This window comes from Castor canadensis, chromosome 14 (genome assembly GCF_047511655.1).
Source record: "Castor canadensis chromosome 14, mCasCan1.hap1v2, whole genome shotgun sequence".
Taxonomy (NCBI): domain Eukaryota; kingdom Metazoa; phylum Chordata; class Mammalia; order Rodentia; family Castoridae; genus Castor; species Castor canadensis.
Window position 1 is genome coordinate 109,208,940 of NC_133399.1, and position 22,487 is coordinate 109,231,426.

Genomic DNA, 22,487 nt, shown 5'->3' on the forward strand with positions numbered 1-22,487 from the left:
GAGTGATGGTGTGAGAAGGACTCTGACCATTACTGGTGGCTTTAAAGATGGGGAAAAGGAACTATGATTCACATTCCATTATTTCTGGGGAAAAGATGGAGGAAGGAAACAATAGAGCCTCCAGAAGGAAGCTCAGCCCTGCGACACCTTGATTTTGGTCTGTTGCGATACATACTAAACTAACTCATGCAACCAACCAATAATAAATCTGCATTGCTTTAAGCCACTAAGTTTGTGGTAATTTTTTACAGCAGCCAAAGGAAACAATTGTAGATGTTTATAAACTGCAAGAAAGTGCTCAATGATTACGCCTATTGAAAACTGTAACTAGAAAAGTTCCATGGATTTTAGTCACAAATACACTGAGAGGCCCAAGGCACTGCCATTGAAAAGGGTGAGAAGGAACTGCTTTTTACCTGGGTGTCATTCTGTTCATGACTCAGGCTTCTGGTGATGCCTGACTGACTTGGAGAAATCTGATGATGTGAGTTGCCCTTTGGTCAGAGCGGGAGACCCTGCATGTTTGCATGGAAGGAGGATCTGCACTTCCCGGTGGGGAGGGGAGTGGTCTCCTCATACAGAGGGTGAAGGGCTGCAGTGCTGGACAGGACCAATGCGTATGATGAAACTTTCCCCACTGCACTCCACTCAGGTCATTTCCAACCAGACCTGACAGAAGGATGGAACATACTAGGAACCAAGCAATAACCAAGGACATTAAGTTTAAAAAATAGGTTTTTGCTTATTCGTTTTACTTTATTATTTACTGAAGAATCAGTAAGAATAGTGAGAAAAAAAGAAGAGAGAGAGAGAGAGAAAAGGAGAGAGAGAGAGAGAGAGAGAGAGAGAGAGAGAGAGAGAGAGAGAGAGAGAGAATATAAAACATCCAAGCGAACAAAACAAAAGTCTTCAACTCTTTTTGGGTGTAGTACTCTCAATTCTCGGTTGATTCCCCATGGGCAGGCAGCAGGGTCGAAGATCTAAACACCTCCCAACGTAGACTTCTGTTTTGATGCAATATTTTTGGCAGGAGCCATTTGGGCGCTCACAGATTTCCTTGATCTTGCCTCTGACTGCACACAGAACAGGGTTGTAATAACTATCATTCTTGCTGAATTTTTATTGAGCACAGAGTCTGGAAACAGTTTTGTGTGGATATTTGTTGTTATTTGACTTCTAATATCAATACTTATCTGGTGTCACACAAAAATTTAGAAAATTTTCTTGAAAAGTCTGGCAATATTGGGTTCACATAAGTAATAAAAGAGTGGAGCTAAGTAGCTCTCTCCCCTTTATGAGTTCTAAGGGATGAACAGTTCATTTTATTCCTCTTCCTTACTCACTATTGTCTCCTAGCACTGATGAAAGAGATGAGACTAGCTCCGTTTAATATCATTTATTGATTTCATATGCTGCTGATTGTCCTAGAGTACAGGATGTTTTTAAAGAAGAAAAATACATTTTCCCCTCCCTTCCCTCTTTCCTCACAAGTTATGTGGAATTCATGTTATAGCTATCTGTTTTTCAAAAGTGGAACTGAAATACGATCTAGAAGGTAATATACTTCAATGAAATTGATAAAAAGGATATTTTTTTCCTGGGGAAAGGAACCATATTCCTATACATTTAATATGCAAATACATTAGTGACAGTATTTGATACATCCTGTTACTTCATTTACTCACTCCTTATCTCTCCCGTGCTGGTCTTGGTTGCAATACTGCTCTAAAAGCATTGCATACTTTAAGAGGTAGTCATTCAGATTTTTCTTTAAAGACAAACAAATACACACTTTTGAAACATTGAATACTATTTGGTTTGTGTCCCAAGACATTACTGTTCCAGGGTTGGCCACACACACTGACATGCTCAGTTTCAAAAGCGGCTTAATTCTGATCAGTCCCCTTATGTAACAAAGTGGACCTTTTCCATGACAACTTATTAAGTTCTTTATTAAGAGATGTGTTGAAATTAGTACTTACAGTATTTTACTATTCTGGAAAACAAAGACCAATTCTTGCATCACTTCAAATCAGTACAAAGTATTTATTATATAGGCAACAAATGCCTAGTAAGTTGAAATGAACTGAAATTCAAATGCATTAAATTGAATTTAACTCTTCATTTTTTATAAAGTAAATTAGTTGATGGATGGAAATACCAGCTATGTATGCAGCATCCTATTTTTACTTAAAAATGGGAATTGGGAAATAATTTTTAAGGATATCATTTTTAGAAAAAAATAAAAGATCATTTTAAGTGTTGAGGTGTATGTGTAGGCTCCATTTACATTAGGCTAAAATTGGCCTCTTCTAGCTAAAAGGTTCTCCTGAGGTTAGAAGACTGTAGAGGGTGCACCACTGAAATGACTTGTGCTATGAGCTGAATCTGCTTCGAGCAGCCCACTACTGCATCACCTCTTGCGTTCTACCATGTTCATTGTTTCCTTATCTCACTTCACTTCCAAATAAATTCTTTGAGGGCAGGAATCTTGGCCTACTATTCTCCTACATTCCTCCTAGAATCAGCCTCAAATCCTGGCATATAATAGGGATTCAGTAAATGGCTGTGGGACAATTGCCTACGATACAGAAATTTTCCATCTGTAGCATGTTAGTGAGGTAATTTGTTGTCATGCTCAGTTCCCATGTCTTGTTCTATTTTACTGCAGCTGAATGTATTGAGCATTAAATTTCCAAATCACAGAACATTGTAAAATGACTTCAAGTCACATTAAGAACATTTCTTTCTTTTTTATCACTTCTTTGCTAGTTAAACTTTGTGCATTGTGTATTGTAGACAAATGATCACTTTTAAGTATTTGCTGTGGAAACAAAATTTAGACTTATAACAAACATCATAGATTATCTTGTTTAACCACTTACTTTACAGATGAGGAAATGAGAGTGAGGAACAAACCTGCTCCAGACTATCTTGTGATCTAGTGAGGGAGTGACTGGGTCAGAGCTCTAGCTTGTGTCCTGAGCCCCGTACTATTTACCTCTCTTACCACTTTCTGTATCCTCCTTGCCTCTCAGCTTTTCTCCCAAATAATATGTGATCTGTGCAAATGTCTCCTGCTGACTTTAGAGTGCTCTTCCTGATCTTGCTACTTTCTATTTTGGCATAAGTAATGCCCTTGTCTCTGCTTTCTGTCACATTGGTTTCCTCTATTTTGTTTGAGTGATAATGAAAACAAAAAAAGTGAATAAGATTTCCTAAATTTGGAAATTTTAAAGCTGGTTTAAAAGCATTCTTTTTTTGGGTTTTGGATGCCAGACATATATTTTAGCAAGGGTGATTGCTCAATAAGTACTAATCAGATAGTACTAAGAGGTCACCAGTTTTGTGTGCTTCTGAGTTAATATGATTGGACATGGTATCCCCTGTACTCAATCTTTGGAGAGTTATATAAAGAAGGAAGCATCCTACAGAAGATGAACAGCTGACCTGCCTCATGCTGTGTGATGAATCACATGGGTGTGCAGCGAAAGTCCGGATGAGAGGACCAGGCCTTGGCCGTGGCATTTACCTTACGCCTTCACTTTGGGGGAGACAAATTACTTTACAGTGCCTTAGTTTTTCCCCAAATAAAATAAGAAAAACAGCCTGGATTATCTTTGAGACCCTTTTGATCTTGTCACTGAATGATTTTTACAGTTTCTGCAGTTTCATATCTTCTGTATTAATTATGGCAAGGCTAGCTGTTCTTTTTTTGTTAAAATACCTTCATATCACTTTTAGAAACACGTATTCTTCCCTTCAAAGAACAGAAAGCATTTTTGAGGAAATTCATAAGATGTTCAATAAGTCTCTTATGTATTGATGGAGAAACTTAACACAGACGAGCCATTCATTTATCCCAAAACCCGTGTGGAATGAAAGACAGAGGATGTACTTCACACACACACACACACACACACACACACACACACGGATATGGTCAACATTACTAAGGGAAAGGTACAGATGAAAACCATGGATAGGTAGCTCAAACACTCTTAATACTAAACAATCCCATGATTTTCCTTCCAAAGCTTGTTCCTACAATCAGAACTCTTAAGGCTAGTGTCTTTGGCTTTCAAACCTTGTATTACGTTTTGACTTTTCTCTTTCTTTTGACATATGTTATTTCTCTTGAAGCTTCCACTAATGAAATCTCTCTCTTACCTTTACTATACTCTATTTTAGGGGTTTATTGTCTTTTCCCTGGATTATGTAGCAGTCAACATGGTATGATGTGACTCCTAGACTTCATAGGCTTCTGAAACTATCATATTCTTTTGTTCTTTGTATGCTTGCTTTCTAACATATGGTGGATACTTAATGAATACCTGAAAAACTAAACTGTTTTTTTTTAAAACCTCCATTCTCTCCCCCTTCACTAGATACCTTTTACTTTTTCCATATTAGATTTCCTCAAGCAAAATTGAAGTTGCCTTACAAACCATCCCTCAATAACCAAACTTGAGGCACTATTTATTTATTAATAGTAAGTAATCCATAATAGCACAAATTTAGAGAAGAAACACAGGATTCATTAACAAGAGACATGCCTCCCCATTATATTTTCTGCTGTAAACTGTCTTAAGTGACTCTTTGCACACATAAACATATACATTGACAATACATAAATATAAAAGTATAAAAATATAAAAGCATGTCCACATTCTCACATCTCAATGACCACTTTTCTACTCCTTCCCAATCCTTGAGGTCCTACATTATCAGAAGAAGATAAGAAGATATTCCTCCTGATGTAAAGCATCAAGTTGCTTATTCTTCCTTTGATCTACATATCCAGTAATTATCAGAAGTTCCTGATCTTCTTCTTTTCTTTTTTTTTTTTTTTTTGGTGTCTGGCCACTGGGTGAAGGCAAGGAGCCCTAGGACGTTATTCTGAAGCATGTCTGTGCAAGGAGCAAGGTGCCTATGACTGTGATTTCTGTTTGCACACTGAATGCAGGAGGATAGACTCTATTGCAGGATCATCTCTGACCTTGTTTCTAAGCACTATTTTAGCAGACTAGATGTTGAAAAGGAGGAAGGAAGCCAGGGATTGGGATGGAGACTTCAGGAAGAGAGTCCAGACTAAGGGACTCCAAATTTTTAGGGTAATGAGTTGAAGATTTTGTAGGCGATAGTAATCCTTTCATGTACACCGTCCCCACCAACCCTTTCTGCATGGGCTGTCATAGCTCTTATGCCAGCATCTTAGGATGACTAACTTTTGCTAAAAATAATTTGAGAAATTTTGGAGATCAAGACTCAGTTAATAATCACCATTTCTTTTGTTTTTAGATTTAGAAACTGCTAATATACTTGTCTGACTAAATTCACATTTAGTGATGAAGTAAAGTGGATTTCAAGCACTTGAAACACCCTTGACTTCCTTTCATCTAATCCACATAGCAACCATCATTGCTATGGGGAACTGATAAATCAGGTTGTCTCAGGTCTCTGCCAATGGGTCTTCCAGATTTCCCAAGAGACCCATTTTTAGAGCATAAGTGACAGTGATTTTTCTTTTAGTGTTGTATTCCCATAAAGTTTCTGGCACTCTACTCTCACCCAATCTCTTCAGACTTATTTTGTTACCTGGTAGAAGTTGGTTCACAAAGTAGAGAATGTTAAAAAGGAGGACAAAAATCTTCATGGCTGGGGAAAGTGGAAAGCTTGGCTTTGTTTCCAGGAGGCAGAGAAAACTTACATCTGTGGCTTTCTGGCATGAGTGGAATGTCTTTGTCTGGACAGTGGGCATCTTTCTGTACCTTATTTGGGGTATTAATGGACAGAGGTGTTCTGTATATGCAGAATGGCCTTCATGGGCAGAGTGCGAGTTGTTTGGTTGGACACTCAGTTCATTAGAAGGATGTGGTTGCACAGTTTTGACCAGAAGACCTTGTTAAATAGGAACATAATCTACAAACATTTTGGCAACTGATTAAAGTTTATGAACAGAGAGATGTCTACATTAAGTTATAATGATTTGAGAAATCATTTGGTTTAGTTAATGATTAGACATTTTGTTAGTGGATGTTTTTTATACTTGTTAGCCTAGCTAATAACTGATCACCCCTTAACTCCTGGTCTGAATCAGTGCTTTGCTTATGATGGAAAGGTTGCTGCATCGCATGTTTGTTTGCTTACAATTAGTTTTCTTGCTACGCTAATTGTGCACTCTATTTTCCAGGACCAGAGGAGTTGAGAAAGTTGTTGAATGATGTAGCCATTTATTCTCAAATATTTGTCACAAAAGGGAACAATATGGGACAGTGAAATGCCACTGTCCCTAACAGTAGGCAGTAAGTCTGGATTTGAGTTCTAAATCTCTGCTTCTGCTAATAATAGACATAGGCAGGAAAACTATCATCCTTAAATCTCAATAGAACCTCTATAGACCTTGAACTGTTGGCTCTGCACCAGGGAACTCTCAACCACAATTTCACTGTGCATAAAATGAGCTGAGAAAGTTGCTCAAAATTGCAGACACTTAGTCCCATTTCATAAAATTTTATTATTTTAAAGATAGATAAAAATTATTAAACAATGTAAACTTCCTTAGTTATACCAACATATAAGTAATTTGAATGATAGCAGCAGCTATTTGAATAAAGATAGCTCAACATAGCTATTTAAGATACTTTGTTTCATTGCTTTTTATTTTATCGTATTCATCACCAGTGTCATCATTATCAACCCCTTACATTTTTGAATGCCTACCATGGACCAGATTACGTAAACATTGCTTCTACTTGTGAGAAGCATCTCCTCAAAAGAATATATATTTATGAAATTAATGCCTAAAACAGAGTGACTTGAACAAGGCAGAAGTGCATTTTTCTCTCATTTAAATTTGTAGTTGCCTCATCCAGGACTAAAACAGGCTATGCCCAAATTTTGGAGCAGGAAAGTAAAAGGCTAGGAAAAAAAGGTAAATGAACTCTATTTTAATTTTTTCATATCCTTCTTTAAAAATTACTTATTGAGAAATGAATGCCAATAAATATTTTATTTGTGCATCTCAGTGTGTTTGGGAATGTATACAAAACTATGAAGCCAATACCATTGAGACCACTAACATATTCATTATCTCCACAAATTCCCTCCTGTCCTCATTTTCCTCTCCCATTCTCCTTATATGAATACTTATGTTATGGGGGATGATGGTGGACTAGGAGTTTCATCTGTATGAATCTGAAGGAAAAGAGTCAGTGTAACAAGATACAAGAGGAGAGAGGGAGAGGAACAGCATAAAGAACCAAGAAAGAGGCAACAGGGAAGATAAAAACATGATAAAAAAGCATGAAGAAACAGAAAGGCAAGGCAGAGAAAAGTAGGAAATCATCTATACCTCAACTGACTCTTGGCTGGGAGTTGGGGGAGAGGGAAAGTGAAGCCAATGCCTCAACCACAAGGTAAGTCAGGCAGCTCTAGGCTTAGCTGTCTTAGCTTTAGGAGTTACCCATGGTTTGCACATGCCCTAAATCCAGTGTGGGAGTTTAGTGTGACAGTGATTCCACCTATGTGGCAGGCTAACACTGGGGAAGAAGTCCATTGCATTGCCTCCTGATATGTGCTATACTCAGATGACAAAATGATAAGGGGCCTATTTGAGACTGAGCACTCTGATGACCTGAAAACAGGTCACAACTCAAGGAGCCTGGGGACACTCTGTCACAGTGTCTGAATGGGAGACAGTAATGAAAGGAAATTGTGGAGAAGGGAAGGTCATACACAGACAAGTTGATAAGTTTAAGCAGCAGGGAGCTTGAGCTGTTGAGGTTGGGATTGTTGGTGGCTCCACTCTTCGTGGTGAGGAATGAGCCCAATTGCTTGTAGATTACTGTGGAGACAGAGCTCTAAGCTTATGTCTGGTGGATTGCTCATCTGTCAGATCTGTCTTTCTACTACTATGTGGCTTGTTCACTGGCAGGATGGAGAACTCTGAGCACAGGTCTGGATCAGTTGATTTTCACAGTCTCCTCTTTTCTGCAGGGTAGTCAGGAGTTGGACAGCACTTACACCAGTGAGCACTGTGCTGTGTTCCCTCAGTTTGCTCTCTCCAGTGCAGAACTCAAGGCTCTATCTGATGCACTTGAGAGATGTTCCTTGGATTGGACATTTGCTACCTCTGGGTGAGCAAACCAGAGGTCATCTGGAGTGAGTGGTACCTGCCAAACCAATAGGCCACCACAAAGCTCAGTGGAGCTTCAACTCCTCGTACTTAAAGAAGGGAAGATTCTAAAGCAAATTCAGCCCTGAAGCTGAAAACATACTTTATTTGTACCACTTTCTCTGGTTATTGGTAGTGTAATTATTGTCTTTAACTGATTTTTATCATATTTCTATATCTGGTTTGTTGTGGTGTTGTTCTTATTATTATGGTTTGCTTTCTTCTCCCTGGATGGTATTGAAGATTGAACCATCAAGGAGGGCTGTTCACTAAGAAGACCCCTGTACAAAACTGGAAGTGATATCCTTCCCAGTGGATTTGCAAACTGCAACACAAAACCACAAGAGATATGAAAAAAGCAAGTCAACATGACTCTTCCAGGAATTCATAACTCTTTAATAACTGAATCCAAAGATGCTGAAATGCCAGAGAATTCTTAAAAAATCGTAGTTTTAAAAAATTTTTAAGTGACTTCAAAGAGGATTCCAATAAACACCTGAATGAAGTAGAAAAGTCAACTCCAGACATGGACAAGAAAGTAAACAACTTGGATGAGAAATTTAGAAAGAGGTGGAGATTCTGAAAAAAAAACCCAAACCGAAATCTTGGAAGTGAAAAACTCAATAAATCAAATACGAAAACTTAAAGGAAGGCATCACCAATGGATTAGACAAGGTAGAAAAAGAGTATTGGGAATTGAAAACAACATTGAAGGATTATTAATTCAGATAGCAGTAAAGAAAAAAACAATCATTATCAGAATATCCAAGAAATCTGAGGCTCAAATTGAAACACCTCTATTAGTCTGGAGTGTAGAAGAAGGAACTGAGGTATAGACTAAAGGTACATAAATTCATCCAATGAAGTTATACTGGAAAATTCTCCAAATTTATAAAAAGAAATGAACATCCAAGTATAGGCCTTTAGAAGCCCAAATAGGCATGACCAAAAAATAGCCTCGTACATCATGTTTATAGTTAAAATGCCAAGAATACAGGTTAAAGAAGGAATAATGAAAGTTGCAAGAGGAAGTACAAACTTACAAAGGCAAACTGATTGGAATAGCAGAAGATCTCTCTGAAGAAACCGCAAAGGCCAGGACAGCATGGACTAATGCTTTTGAGTCTTAGAACAAAATAATTGCCAACCTAGATTACTATATCCAGCAAGGTTATCTTCTAACATCAAAGGAGAGAAAAACATCTTCCATGCAAAGCATCAACCAAAGTAATTAATGATCACTAAGCCAGCAGTGAGAGGATGCTGAAAGGATTAACACAACAAAGTGGAAACATATAAACAATCATGAGAGCTCTGGAAAGAATAATTCTCATTAGTAGAATAGGTGAACTAAGGAAAATTAGGAAAGAATAAAATATTATTAACTTAGTAAACAAGCAAATCACTAATATGAAGAAGAGAGAAATTACTATGCATTTATCAATAGTAATCCTAAATGTAAATGGTTTTAACTCTCCAATGAAAAGATGCAGAGTAGCTGAATAGATAAGAAATAAAATCCAGCTGTTTGTTTTCCAGCCAGTTCTCTTTCTGTTGTATGTAAGTCATTCAGCAGTTGTTTGGGTTGGACTTATGTAGGATTCTGAGAAGGAGAAATACCTTTTCCACCCCCTCATTCTGTGTAACACCTTGCTAAAAATTCAGTGTGTTTAAAACAACAAAAATGAATAAATCATAGCATTTTGGGGCAGTGGTCCAAATAAGGGCTGGCTGGGTTCTCTTCACTGCCTTTCACAGGATGTGAGGCAGGTGTTGGCTGGAGCTGTGATCTCAGAAGAGGCTATGGATCCCCTTCACAGCTCAAAGACTGTTCCCACACCTTGCATACTGTTCACTCTTGCACATCCCTTTTTACTCTGTCAGATTGCTTCTTGGATGCCTTCAGGAAACCTTGGGGTTCAAATATCTGTTTCAAATTCTCCTTTCATAATTAGTAGAGTCACATTAAAGTTCTCTCCTAGTCAAGTTTGGTACACTTGGGATTCTTTGTTTTATTAACTGACAGTGAACAGTAATTGTATCTGGAAAATCACTTCATCACCGACACAATATGCATCCAAGTCTTAAGAGTTGTAGTGCATAGAGTAAGGGGGGGAACATCTTAGAATTCTGAAACAAAATAACTTTCTTGTCACCATACAACTCAGAAATTGTGGGCTTCTAAGTTTGACAGACAAACTGCTCAGAACGTGCTGGGTTAGAAAAGATGGAAAGTGAAAAGAATTGAATGAACGAGCTTCCTTGGAGATTATTTGTTTAATTAGTATTATCCCTTAAAATGAGTCATTTCCCCATGTTTCTTTGTGTGCCTTTGATTTCATGGTTGTTGAAAACTGCACATTTGAATATTGTCATGTGATAAATCTGGAAATCAGATTCTTTGTGTCCCAGGTTTATTGTTTGAGTTGCTTTGGTTTTCTGCAGCTCTTAGTTTCCCATTTGCTATTAGGTTTCCCAAAATATCTTTGCAAAAATTATCCTTGCCTATGTGCTTATTTAAGTCTCTTGTTCCTTTAGCTTGTTTTCAGTGAGTGTTTTGACAGAGGCTTTTTTTGTGTGTGTGGTGGAACTGGGGTTTGAACTTAGGCCTTCATACTTGCCATGCCAGCACTCTACTGTTTGAGGTACACCTCCAATCTACTTTTGCTCTGGTTATTTTGGAGATGAGGTCTTGAAAACTGTTTGCCCTGGACTTCCCAGTCCAGGGTTCATGCCTGGTCCTCAACAAGACACATGGATCAGCTGTGACCCTGAAACAGAGTGTATCCTCCTATATTCAACATGCAAACATGAGTCATGGGCATAAGGCACCTTGAACATTGCACAAACATGCTTTGGAATAATGTGTGTAGGGCCCCTTGCTTCCAGTCAGTGGCCAGACACTGAATACAGATCAGGAAACTTCCTATATCTCCTGAATACATAGATCCAAGGAAGAATAAGCAACTTGATGCTTTATATCAGGAAGAATACTTTATCCTTTCTTGATAATGTAGGGCCTCAAATTTTAGGAATGAATAAGGAAGTGGTCATGAATAGGTGAGAATGTGGATTTCTCTTCTTTTTTCAGCAACTGTGAATGTGTATGCTTCATGAGTGCTAAGAGACACTTCTGAAAGTTTACAGCACAGAATATAATAGAAGGCATGACTTTTCTGAATGAATTTCCTATTTAAATATACATATACATATATATATTTCTTATTTAAATATTCAAAAATTTAAATTTCCCATTTAAATATTCATATATACATATACATATGTATGTATATTGAAGGACAATTTCAAATTGACTTCAGAAAAACTAACCTGGAAGATGTAAAAGGGAGAGAATGAAGTAGGGGAGAGAATGGAGGTGGAAATCCAGTCTACTTTATCAGAAACTTAGTAGAAAGTAAGCATACAAAAAATATATGTGATAATCCTTCACTCCCCAAAAGTCATAGACATAGAGTCATTGCTATATAGTCCAGGGAAAACTTATTAAGGCCCTAAAAGAGAGCACCCAGAAAGGTAATTGTGATACTTATACTCTTTCTACAACAAAATTAGAAATAAGGGCAAAATAGTTTCTGCTGGGTATTGAGGGGGTGGGGGGAGAGGAAGGGGGCGGAGTGGGTGGTAAGAGAGGGGGTGGGGGCAGGGGGGAGAAATGACCCAAGCCTTGTATGCACATATGAATAATAAAAGAAAAAAAAAGAAAGGTAATTGTGAGATTTCATCAGTGAGAGCTATGAGAGAGATAACACAGGACAAAAAGAAAGTCAAATGTCAAAATTAATACTATGTTTGAAGGTATAAGTCACTCAGCTTTAGAAATTATTATCCGATTAGTACTTACTCAGCAATTACCCTTGGTAAACATGTGATTTTGATGAAAATACCAATTAAAACATTTAAAAATTTCCCTGGAAAATGGATGCTTTTAGTCCAGCTTTAAAACTTTCAAATTTAGAAAATCTTACTCACTTTCTTGTTTACATTGTTCCTCTCATTTCCTCATCTGTAAGGTTCAAGAAGGTAGAGAACTCATTGAAATCACAATTTTGATTCTGTAGCAAATAGCTAGAAATGACAGCTTATACAATATGCAACATACAAGTTTTATTAGCACAAAAGATAAAAATGCATTTGCTATGAGTTGAATTTTTATAAATGAGCAATGTTATGTCATATTTTCATGAAACTCTCTTGTGATTTCAAACCTTAATGCTCAATATTGTCAACTACTGCAAAGACATGTTAATTCAGAGTAAAAAATTATGCACAAACATATTATAGGATAAGAAGTAGCTACATATCAGTAAATTATTTCACAATCATAGTCACTAAATACCTTTTATAACCAGGACTTGAATCTGCCTCTGGGATATACATACAAAAAAGAAAATAAAAAAGAATAAAAGAAGATTCCTGCTTCAATGAATTCACAATCAAGAAGTGTGTGAGGACAGATGTGGAAAGAAATGTGGCAGAATGCAAGGGGTACTTCAACAGAGGGATGCTCCAGTAATTCAGCACATATCCCAAGACATGTTGGTGTTTCATCCTCTATTGTCTTCTAACCTCAGATGAACTAACTAACTACAAAAGGGAAATTTAGACCAAGGCAAGTGACATTTATTGCCACCAGACCTTTGTGGTGTGACTGGACTAGAACCCCGATAGACTGGAGCTGTATGTCTTCCTTTGGCATGCAACAGTTTCAGAGGCTCAATGGGCAGAACTGAGGATGATGACTGTTAGGGCAATTTTCATCATCCTGACCTATGGCTAGTGATAGGTTGTGTAAAGAAAACTCAATGAGCTTGATAAAATGCAGAGAATTGTTTTAATACTCTAGTACAGTAAATTAACAAAGAGATGAGGCAATGAAACAGAAATCCCTAAGCTGAAAAATATACTCAGCAAAATTAAACATGAATGAAGGTATCAATTATAGGATAGATTGAAGAGAGGAAGAATTATTGAGCTTGAGGACAGATTATTTGAAAATATGGTCAGAAGAGAAAAAATGAAGAATGAATAAATCTTATGGGAAATTTGGAACAGTATTAAGAGAGCAAATAGTTTGGTTAGTGGAATTCAAGAGGGACTTGAGCGTGTCAAAGGGATGAAAAGCTTATTCAAGGAAATAGTAACAGAAAACATCCCAAACCTAAAGAAGGATACAAATATCTAGACACAGAAGGTCAAAGACCACTAGTCAGATTAACTCGACCAAGAAGTAGAATTAACATTCACTTTAGTGACTATAGATCTAACACCCACCAGGATATAAAATGAGTCTTAGTAAATTTTAGGATATTGAAATTGTACAAAGTTTATGTTGGGCAGAACACCATGCACTGGTTACCAATGCCAAAAGAGGACTCCAACTACATAAGGTAGTTTATGAAACACCAGACTGGAATTTCAAGTATTTCTGTTCTCTGCATCTTTAATAGCAGAATTGCCAAGGAAAACACAGCACAGTCAAGCACTGGATAAAATCATAATTTTTAAAAACTCAATAGTGAAGAGACAGTAAGATTAGCTTCCATATTGTGTATAAACTTTAATACTAGGTACTCACTCCCTCAGGAGCCTATGAAGAGCAACTGGCCTATGCACAGCCTTCTGCTATGGTAAAAGAACTCCTCCATGGAGTTTGAAATACTGAGAGCTCAGGGCGTGCCTAAGGGTGATTGACAAACATGCTTAAGCAGAACAAAGGAGTACACTTTGAGTCTGAAACCAGGAAAAACACCCCCACATAAAGCAATAATCTCAGAACAGGCTGGGTGTTCTATTGATTTCTTGGTAAGGAAGTGTTCCAGTCTATTGTTCATTCTTATGTGGTCAAGTAGGGTTGGAAAACAGTGTGCATGATATTTTGTCATTATCAACATCATGTTCTTTGGTCAGAATGTAATTAAATCAGAGGAAATATAGGAATTCCACAAACATTTGAAATGAATTAACACAATTCTAAATAATCAAGAGATCAAAGAATAAGTCACAATGGAATTAGAAAGTATTTTGAATTGAATGTAAATGAAACAAAAGCATATCAGACATACAGTATGCATTTGAAGCATCCTTTATTAGAAAAAAAGAAAAGAAAAATTAAGTCAATAATGTAAGCTCTCTCTGAAGAATCTTGAGAAAAATAGGAAACCAAATCCAGGGCAGAGGAAGGAAAGAAGGAAATGATGGAGATAAGAGTGGAAATCAATGAATAGAAAGTAGAGAAAACAACAAGCAGCTGGGTACGGTAGTGCATGCCTGCAATCCCATCTACTCAGTGGGAGAGCCAGGCCCACTTGGGCAAAGTTAGTGAGATGCTAGCTCAAAAACCAAATAAAAGCAAAAGGACTAGGGGTGTGGCTTAAAGTGGTAGAGCACTTGCCTCGCAAGTGTAATGACCTATGTTCAGTGGCTAATGCCACATATAAAAAGAAAGAAGAGAAGGAAGGAAGAAAGGAAAGAAGGAAAAGAGGAAGAAAAAAGAAAGACTAAGCAAAGTCAATGAAACCAAAAGTTGATTCCTAACTTTTAAATAGAGAAGACAGCACATATGAATTAAAAAAAAAGAATAGAGCAGACAAAAGTTACTAAAATCAAGAATAAAATGGGTGAACAATGGAACAACCTTAGAGAAATAAAGATGACTATAACAGAATACTCTGAACCAATGTGAACCAATAACTGCATAATATAGAAGGAGTGGGAAAATTCCAAAGAGGGCATGGATTACCAAAACTGACTTAGACATTAACAGGAAACCTGAATAGGCCTATAAAATAAAGACATTAAATTAGTAATTCTACAAGTTATTAAAATAAAAGCTCATAAAATGATCACCTAACTGGTGACTTCTAAACATTTAAAGAATTGATACCAATCTATCTAGACCCTTTCAAAAATGCGAGAGGAGGGAAAACTTACCATTTCATTCTATGAAGCCAGTATTACCCTAATACGAAAAACAGAAAAACCTAAAATACAAACTAATATTCTAAGTAACTATCAGTATAAAAATTCCTTCAGCAAACATTAGTGTAAGAGTTTAGGTGAACTTGAGTTTAAAGGCACAATCCACCAGAATTCCAAGTAGGCCCACAACTTCTGACACCAGCTATAAAGGAGCTTAGCTATAAAGCTATAAAGGAGGTTAGCTAAACTGTTACTGTGCTAATTTAAAAAAATAATTCCTAACAGTTTTTTGATGTAGTGTTTAGGGTCTTCTAGGTATAAGATCATATTATCTGCAAACAGAAATAATTTGAGTTCTTCCTCTTATTTGTAACTTTTTGTTCTTTTATTTGCCTGATTGCTCTGGTTAAAATTTCAAGTACTGTATTGGGTAAGAATGGTGAGAGTAGATAACATTGTCTCATTTTTTAATAAATTTATTTTATTTTTTCTTTTATCATTTTTACATTTACTTATATGTGTACACATTGTTTGTGCCACGTCCTCCCTCCTATCCACCCTGCTTCTGAGCAGAAGCTGTCTCACCCTCTTGTTCTCCAATTTTGTTGATGAGAAAATAGGAGATTATAAGAAAGACACACTCCCCCAGGGTCCCCGCCCTTCAGGCCTTGCCATGTCTCAGCTCTGTGTGAGACCACATGGATCCACACCCCGTGGGATTCCTGCTTCTTGGGCCCCATGCCCTTCGGTCCCTGCCGGGCCCCAGTTCTGTGTGGGACTGCTGGATCCATGCTCCACCTGGTTCCCCACTCCTTGGGCCCCGCCTGGCCCCAGTTCTACAGGTTTGCCGGAGAGCTGCTCCTCTAGGCCCCTGCTTGGCAGGCTGCCACAGGAGGGCTCCAAACCTGCCTAAGAGACACAGACAGACAGGACTGGATGCTAAAGGAGTAACATCAGACAACTAAGACTGTAATTCTACTGTTCCAGAACTGGTGATTTTTTTTTTGCCCTTCTTTAAGGGTTTGGCTGTCTGGTTTGCTGATTGATCACCCACAATCTCTCCCATTTTTCTCTCTTTTTTTCTTTCTTTCATCTTTCTCTTTTTTATCCTTCTCTCTTGACTTTGTTAGTATTAATTTGTAACCCAGCTAATACTACATCAGACATAGTACAGGGAAAGAAATGGTACCTAGTGCAAATATGGGTAGACAAAAAAGGGATGGAAGCCATTCTCCCCACAAAAATAAATTAGTGCAGGATTTAGAGCAAAATAAAGAAAACAGATACCCAGATCCAGACTCCAACAAAACAAAGATAAACTATACCAAGGAACCCAACAAATCCTACAAGAACACTCTGAAAGAAGAAATCTTGCAAGTAATTAATGAGAATTTCATAGAGATATTACTAGACATGGACAACCAAAATATACAGGAGGCACTCAAGAAATTCTAAGACAACAAAAATAAAGAACATGAGAAAACACAGAAACAAATAAATGAAATCATAGAAGCCCTAAATAAAAACCAAATTGAAACAGAGAACATCATAAACAGAGCGATAAATGAACTCAGGATGAAAATAGACAATATTAAAGAGGAAGTAACCCATGATATGGAAAACCTCAGAAAAAACAATGAAACAGAAATACAAAACAAAATGGAAGGCCATTCCAGTAGAATAGAACAAACAGAAGACAGAATCTCAGAACTTGAAGATGAAATGGCAATTAAAGGAAAAACTGAAGAACTATTAGTTAAACAACTCAAGACCTATGAAAAGAGTATGCAAGAACTCACTGACTCCATCAAAAGACCAAACCTGACAATCATGGCCATTGAAGAAGAAGAGGTGCAAGCAAAAGGAATGTATAATATATTCAACAAAATTAATAACAGAAAACTTCCCAAATCTAGAGAAAATGATGCCCATTCAGGTACAGGAAGCCTCCAGAACACCAAACAGACTTGACCAAAATAGAACTTTCCCATGAAATATTATCATTAAAACACCAAGCACAGAGAATAGAGAAAGAATATTGAAGGCTGTAAGAGAGAAAAAACTAATAACATACAAAGGTAAACCCATCAAAATCACAGCAGATTTCTCAACAGAAACCTTAAAAGCAAGAAGAGCATGGGGTGAGGTCATCTGGGAACTGAATGAAAATAATTCAATCCAGGGATACTCTACCCAACAAAACTATCATTCAAAATAGAACAATAAAAGTCTTCCATGATAAGCAGAAACTAAAACAATATATGACCATCAAGCCACCACTACAAAAGATCCTTCAAGGAATTCTGCACACAGAAAAAGTGAAAGCAAACAAAACCATGAAAGGGCAGGCAATACCAAATCAAAGGAGAAGAAAAGGCAAGAAAGTAGAGAGTAACATTGATTCAGCTGCACACAATCAAACCCTTAAACAACAAAGACAACTAAATGACAGGGATCGCCACATGTCTATCAATACTAACACTCAATGTTAATGAACTAAATTTCTCCATCAAAAGACACTGATTGGCAAACTGGACTAAAAAGGAAGATCCAACAATCTGTTACTTGCAGGAGACCCACCTCATTGACAGAAATAAGCACTGGCTGAGAGTGAAAGGCTGGAAGAAAATTTACCAAGCCACAGACCTGAAAACAGTCAGGGGTAGCAATACTTATGTTGGACAAAGTAGAGATCAAACTTACATTGATCAAATGAGATAAAGAAGGACACTCCATACTAATAAAGGGGAAATACACCAAAAGGAAATAACAATTATCAACCTATACGCACCCAATGTCAACACACTCAATTTCATCAAACATTCTGAAGGATCTAAAAACATATATAAACTCCAACACAGTGGTAGTGGGAGACCTTAATACCCCCCATCACCAATAGATAGGTCATCCAAACACAAAATCAATAAAGAAATCCTAGAACTAAGTCACACCATAGATCAAATGGACCTACCTGATGTCTACAGAATATTTCATCCAACTTTTGCACAATATACATTCTTCTCAGCAGCCCATGGAACCTTATCTAAAATTGATCATATCTTAGGGCATAAAGCAAGCCTCATCAAATATAAGAAAATAGAAATAATACCATGCATTCTATCTGACCACAATGTATTTAAACTAGAAATCAACAACAAAAATAATAGCAAAAACATGCAAACAGTTGGAAACTGAACAACACATTGCTTAATGATCAACGGGTCATCGATGAAATGAAAGAGGAAATTAAAAGGTTCCTGGAAGTTAATGAAAATGCAAACATGACCTACTAGCACCTGTGGAACACAGCAAAGGCAGTCCTAAGAGGAAAGTTTATAGCCATGAGTGCATATATTAAAAGGACAGAAAGATCTCAAATCAATTACCTAATACTATAGCTCAAACTCCTAGAAAAACAAGAACAAGCTAATCTTAAAACAAGCAGAAGGAAAGAAATAATTAAACTAAAGGCTGAAGTCAATGAACTGGAAACAAGAAAAACCATACAAAGAATCAATGAAACAAAAAGCTGGTTCTTTGACAAAATTAACAAGATTGACAGACCCCTGGCAAACCTGACTAAAATGAGGAGAGAAAAAATCCAAATCAGTAAAATAAGAAATGCAAAAGTGGAGATAACAACAAACACCACAGAAATCCAGGAAATCATCAGAGACTACTTTGAGAGCCTACATTCTAATAAATTTGAAAATTTTGAAGAAATGGAAAGATTTCTAGAAACTTACAACCATCCATAACTGAACCAAGAAGAAATTAATCACCTGAATAGATCTATAACACGAAATGCAATTGAAGCAGCAATCAAGAGTCTACCAAAATAGAAAAGTCCAGGACCTGATGGATTCTCTGCTGAATTCTATCAGATGTTAAAGGAGAACTAATACCAACCCTTTTAAAACTGTTCCACGAAATAGAAAGGGAAGGAACACTTCTTAACTCATTTCATGAAGCCAATATTACTCTCATCCCCAAGCCAGACAAAGATACCTCCCAAAAGAAGAACTATCAGCCACTCTCCTTCATGAACATTGATGCAAAAATCCTCAACAAAATAATGGCAAACTGAATTCAACAACACATCAGAAAGATCATCCACATTGACCAAATCAGCTTCATTCCAGGGATGCAGGGGTGGTTCAACATACACAAATCTATAAATGTAATACACCACATTAACAGAAGCAAGGACAAAAACCACTTGATCATCTCAATAGATGCAGAAAAAGCCTTTGACTAGATCCAACACCACGTCATGATAAAAGCTCTAAGAAAACTAGGAATAGAAGGAAAGTACCTCAACATTGTAAAGGCTATATATGACAAACCTACAGCCAACATCATATTTAACAGTGGGAAACTGAAACCATTTCCCATAAAATCAGGAATAAGACAAGGGTGCCCACTATCTCCACTCCTATTCAACATATTACTGGAATTTCTAGCCAGAGCAATTAGGCCAGAAGAAGAAGTAAAAGGAATACAAATAGGCAAAGAAAGTGTCAAAATATCCTTATTTGCAGATGATATGATCCTATACTTTAAAGACTCAAAAAACTCTACCCAAAAACTCCTAGGTACCATCAACAGCTATAGCAAGGTGTCAGGATACAAAATCAACTTACAAAAATCATTAGCTGTTCTATACATCAAAACAAACAAACTGAGATGGAATATATGGAAACAATTCCATTCACAATAGCCTCAAAAAAAGTCAAATACCTAGGAGTAAATTTAACAAAGGATGTGAATGACCTCTACAAGGAGAATTACTAACTCCTGAAGAAAGAGATCGAGGAAGACTACAGAAGATGGAAAGATCTTCCGTGCTCATGCATTGGTAGAATCAACATAGTAAAAATGGCTATACTACCAAAAGCAATCTACATGTTTAATGAAATTCCCATCAAAATCCTAATGACATTCATCACAGAGATTGAAAAATCTACCCTAAAGTTCATTTGGAAATACCAGAGACTGTGAATAGCCAAGGCAATACTCAGCAAAAAGAGCAATGCCAGAGGTATCACAATACCTTACTTCAAACTATCAGGGGTGAGGTGAAATCTTAGTGTGGATTTGATTTGCATTTCCTTTATGGCCAGGGATGGTGAGCAGTTTTTCGTGTATTTTTTTGGCCATTTGGACTTCTTCCTTTGAAAAAGTTCTGTTTAGTTCAGTTTCCCACTTCTTTATTGGTTCATTGATTTTGGGGGAGTTTAGTTTTTTGAGCTCCCTGTATATTCTGTTTATCAGTCCTTTGTCTGATGTATAGCGAGCAATATTTTCTTCCACTCTGTGGGTGGTGATCTCTTCAATATACAGACAATTTATTTTGTTGTGTAGAAGCCTTTTAATTTCATGTAGTCTTATTTGTGCATCCTTTCCTCTTAGTTGTTGGACTGCTGGAGTTCTGCTGAGGAAGTCCTTGCCTGTACCTATTGCTCTTTTGTGTATAACTGCAAGGTTTCAAGTTTGGTATTAAGGTCCTAAATCCACTTTCAGTTGATACTGGTACAGGATGACAGGATGGCTCTAGTTTCAGTTTTCTGCAGACAGATAACCACTTTTCCCAGCAAACTTTGTTGAAGAGGCTGTCTTTTTCCCATCATCTGTTTTTGCCAACTTGGTCAAAAACAAGGTGGGTGTAGTTGTATGGATTCATATCTGGGTCCTCTATTCTGTTACATTAGTGGTCATGTTTGTTTTTGTGCCAGTACCATGCTGTTTTTATTGCTATGGCTCTGTAGCATAGTTTGAAGCCAGGAATTTGAAACCTCTGGCATTGCTCTTTTTGCTGAGTACTGCCTTGGGTATTTATGGTCTTTTGTGTTTCCAAATGAACTTTAGGGTAGATTTTTCAATCTCTGTGATGAATGTCATTGGGATTTTGATGGGAATTGAATTGCACATGTAGATTGATCTTGGTAGTATAACCATTTTTGCTATGTTGATTCTGCCAATCCATGGGTATGGGAGATTTCCCACTTTCTGTAGTATTCCTCAATCTCTTTCTTCAGATATTTGAAGTTATCCTTGTAGAGGTCATTCACATCCTTTGTTAAATTACTCCTAGGTGTTTGATTTTTTTGAGGCTATTGTAAGTGGAAATGTTTTCCTTTAGTCTTTCTCAATTTGTTATTTGTTGGTGTATAGAAAGCCCGCTACTGATTTTTGTTAGTTGATTTTGTTTCCTGGTATATTGCTGAAGCAATTTATGGTGTCTTGGAATTTTTGTGTGGATTTTTTTGGGTCTTTGATCTATAGGATTATGTTATCTGCAAATAGAGATACTCTGAGTCTTTCTTTACCTATTTGTATTCCTTTATTTCTACTTCTTGCCTTATTGCTCTGGCTAGGAATTCCAGGACTGTATTGAATAGGAGTGGAGAGAGTGGGTATCCTTATCTCTATCCTGGCTTTAGGGGAAATGTTTTCAGGTTTTCCCTATCAAGTAAGATGTTGGCTATAAGTTTGTTATATATAGCCTTCATAATATTGAGATATATTCCTTCTAGTCCTAGTTTTCTTAAACCTTTTATCATGAAGTTGTGTTGAATCTTATGAAAAGCTTTTTCTGCATCTATTGAGGTGATCAAGTGGTTTTTTTTCATTGTTTCCATTAATGTGCTTATTACATCTATTGATTTGTGTATATTGAATCATACCTGCATCCCTGGGACAAAGCCAACTTGGTCATGGTGAATGATCTTTCTGATATGTTGTTGGATTAGGTTTGCCATTATTTTGTTGAGGATTTTTGCATTGGTGTTCATTAAGGAGATTGGCCTGTAGTTCTCCTATTTGGATGTGTCCTTGTAAGATTTTAGAATGAGTGTAATGCTGGCTTCATAGAATGAGTTAGGCAGTGTTCCTTTTCTGTTTTGTGGAAAATGTAGGGAGTGTTGGTGTTATATCTTCTTAGAAGGTCCTGTAGAATTCAGTGGAGAATTCATCAGGTCCTGGACTTTTTTGGGAGAGTCTTTATTGTTTCAATTTTATAGATCTATTTAGGTAGTTAATATACTCTTGGTTTAGTTTTGGGTGGTCATAAATATCAAGAAATTTGTGCATTTTTTCAATATTTTCCAATTTATTGGAATGTAGGTTCTCAAAGTAGTCTCTGATGATTCCATGGATTTTTTGGTGTTTGTTGTTATTGCTCCTTTTTCATTTCTAACTTTACTATTTTGGTCTTTTTGCTCCACATTTTACTCATATTTGCCAGGGGCTTGTCAATCTTGTTTATTTTTTTCAAAGAACCAGCTCTTTGTTTTGTTGATTCTTTATATGGTTTTTTGGTCTCTATTTCATTAATTTCAGCCTTTATTTTTATTATGTCTCTCCTTCTTAT

General features: G+C 36.9%; 2 protein-coding genes across 4 annotated transcripts in view; one reads left to right on the forward strand and one right to left on the reverse strand.

Annotated features, from left to right (window-relative positions):
- The window catches only part of LOC141416471 (beta-defensin 109-like), a 187,391-nt gene that overhangs the window by 126,487 nt on the left and 38,417 nt on the right, over window positions 1-22,487 (forward strand). The window lies entirely within an intron of this gene.
- Window positions 910-5,656, reverse strand: Defb108b (defensin beta 108B). The gene is made up of 2 exons (XM_074053331.1): window positions 5,599-5,656; window positions 910-1,073 (listed from the first exon to the last, which is right to left on the reverse strand). Exons 1-2 carry the CDS (start codon window positions 5,654-5,656, stop codon window positions 910-912), a joined length of 222 nt encoding a protein of 73 aa, XP_073909432.1.

What these genes read in the sequence shown, in the direction of transcription:
- Defb108b (XM_074053331.1), bottom strand. Translation starts at nt 5,656, where the DNA reads ATGAAGATTTTTGTCCTCCTTTTTAACATTCTCTACTTTGTGAACCAA. An exon ending in TGTGAACCAACTTCTACCAG is followed by an intron (nt 1,074 to 5,598) that starts GTAACAAAATAA and finishes TTCTGTGTGCAG; the next exon opens with TCAGAGGCAAGATCAAGGAA.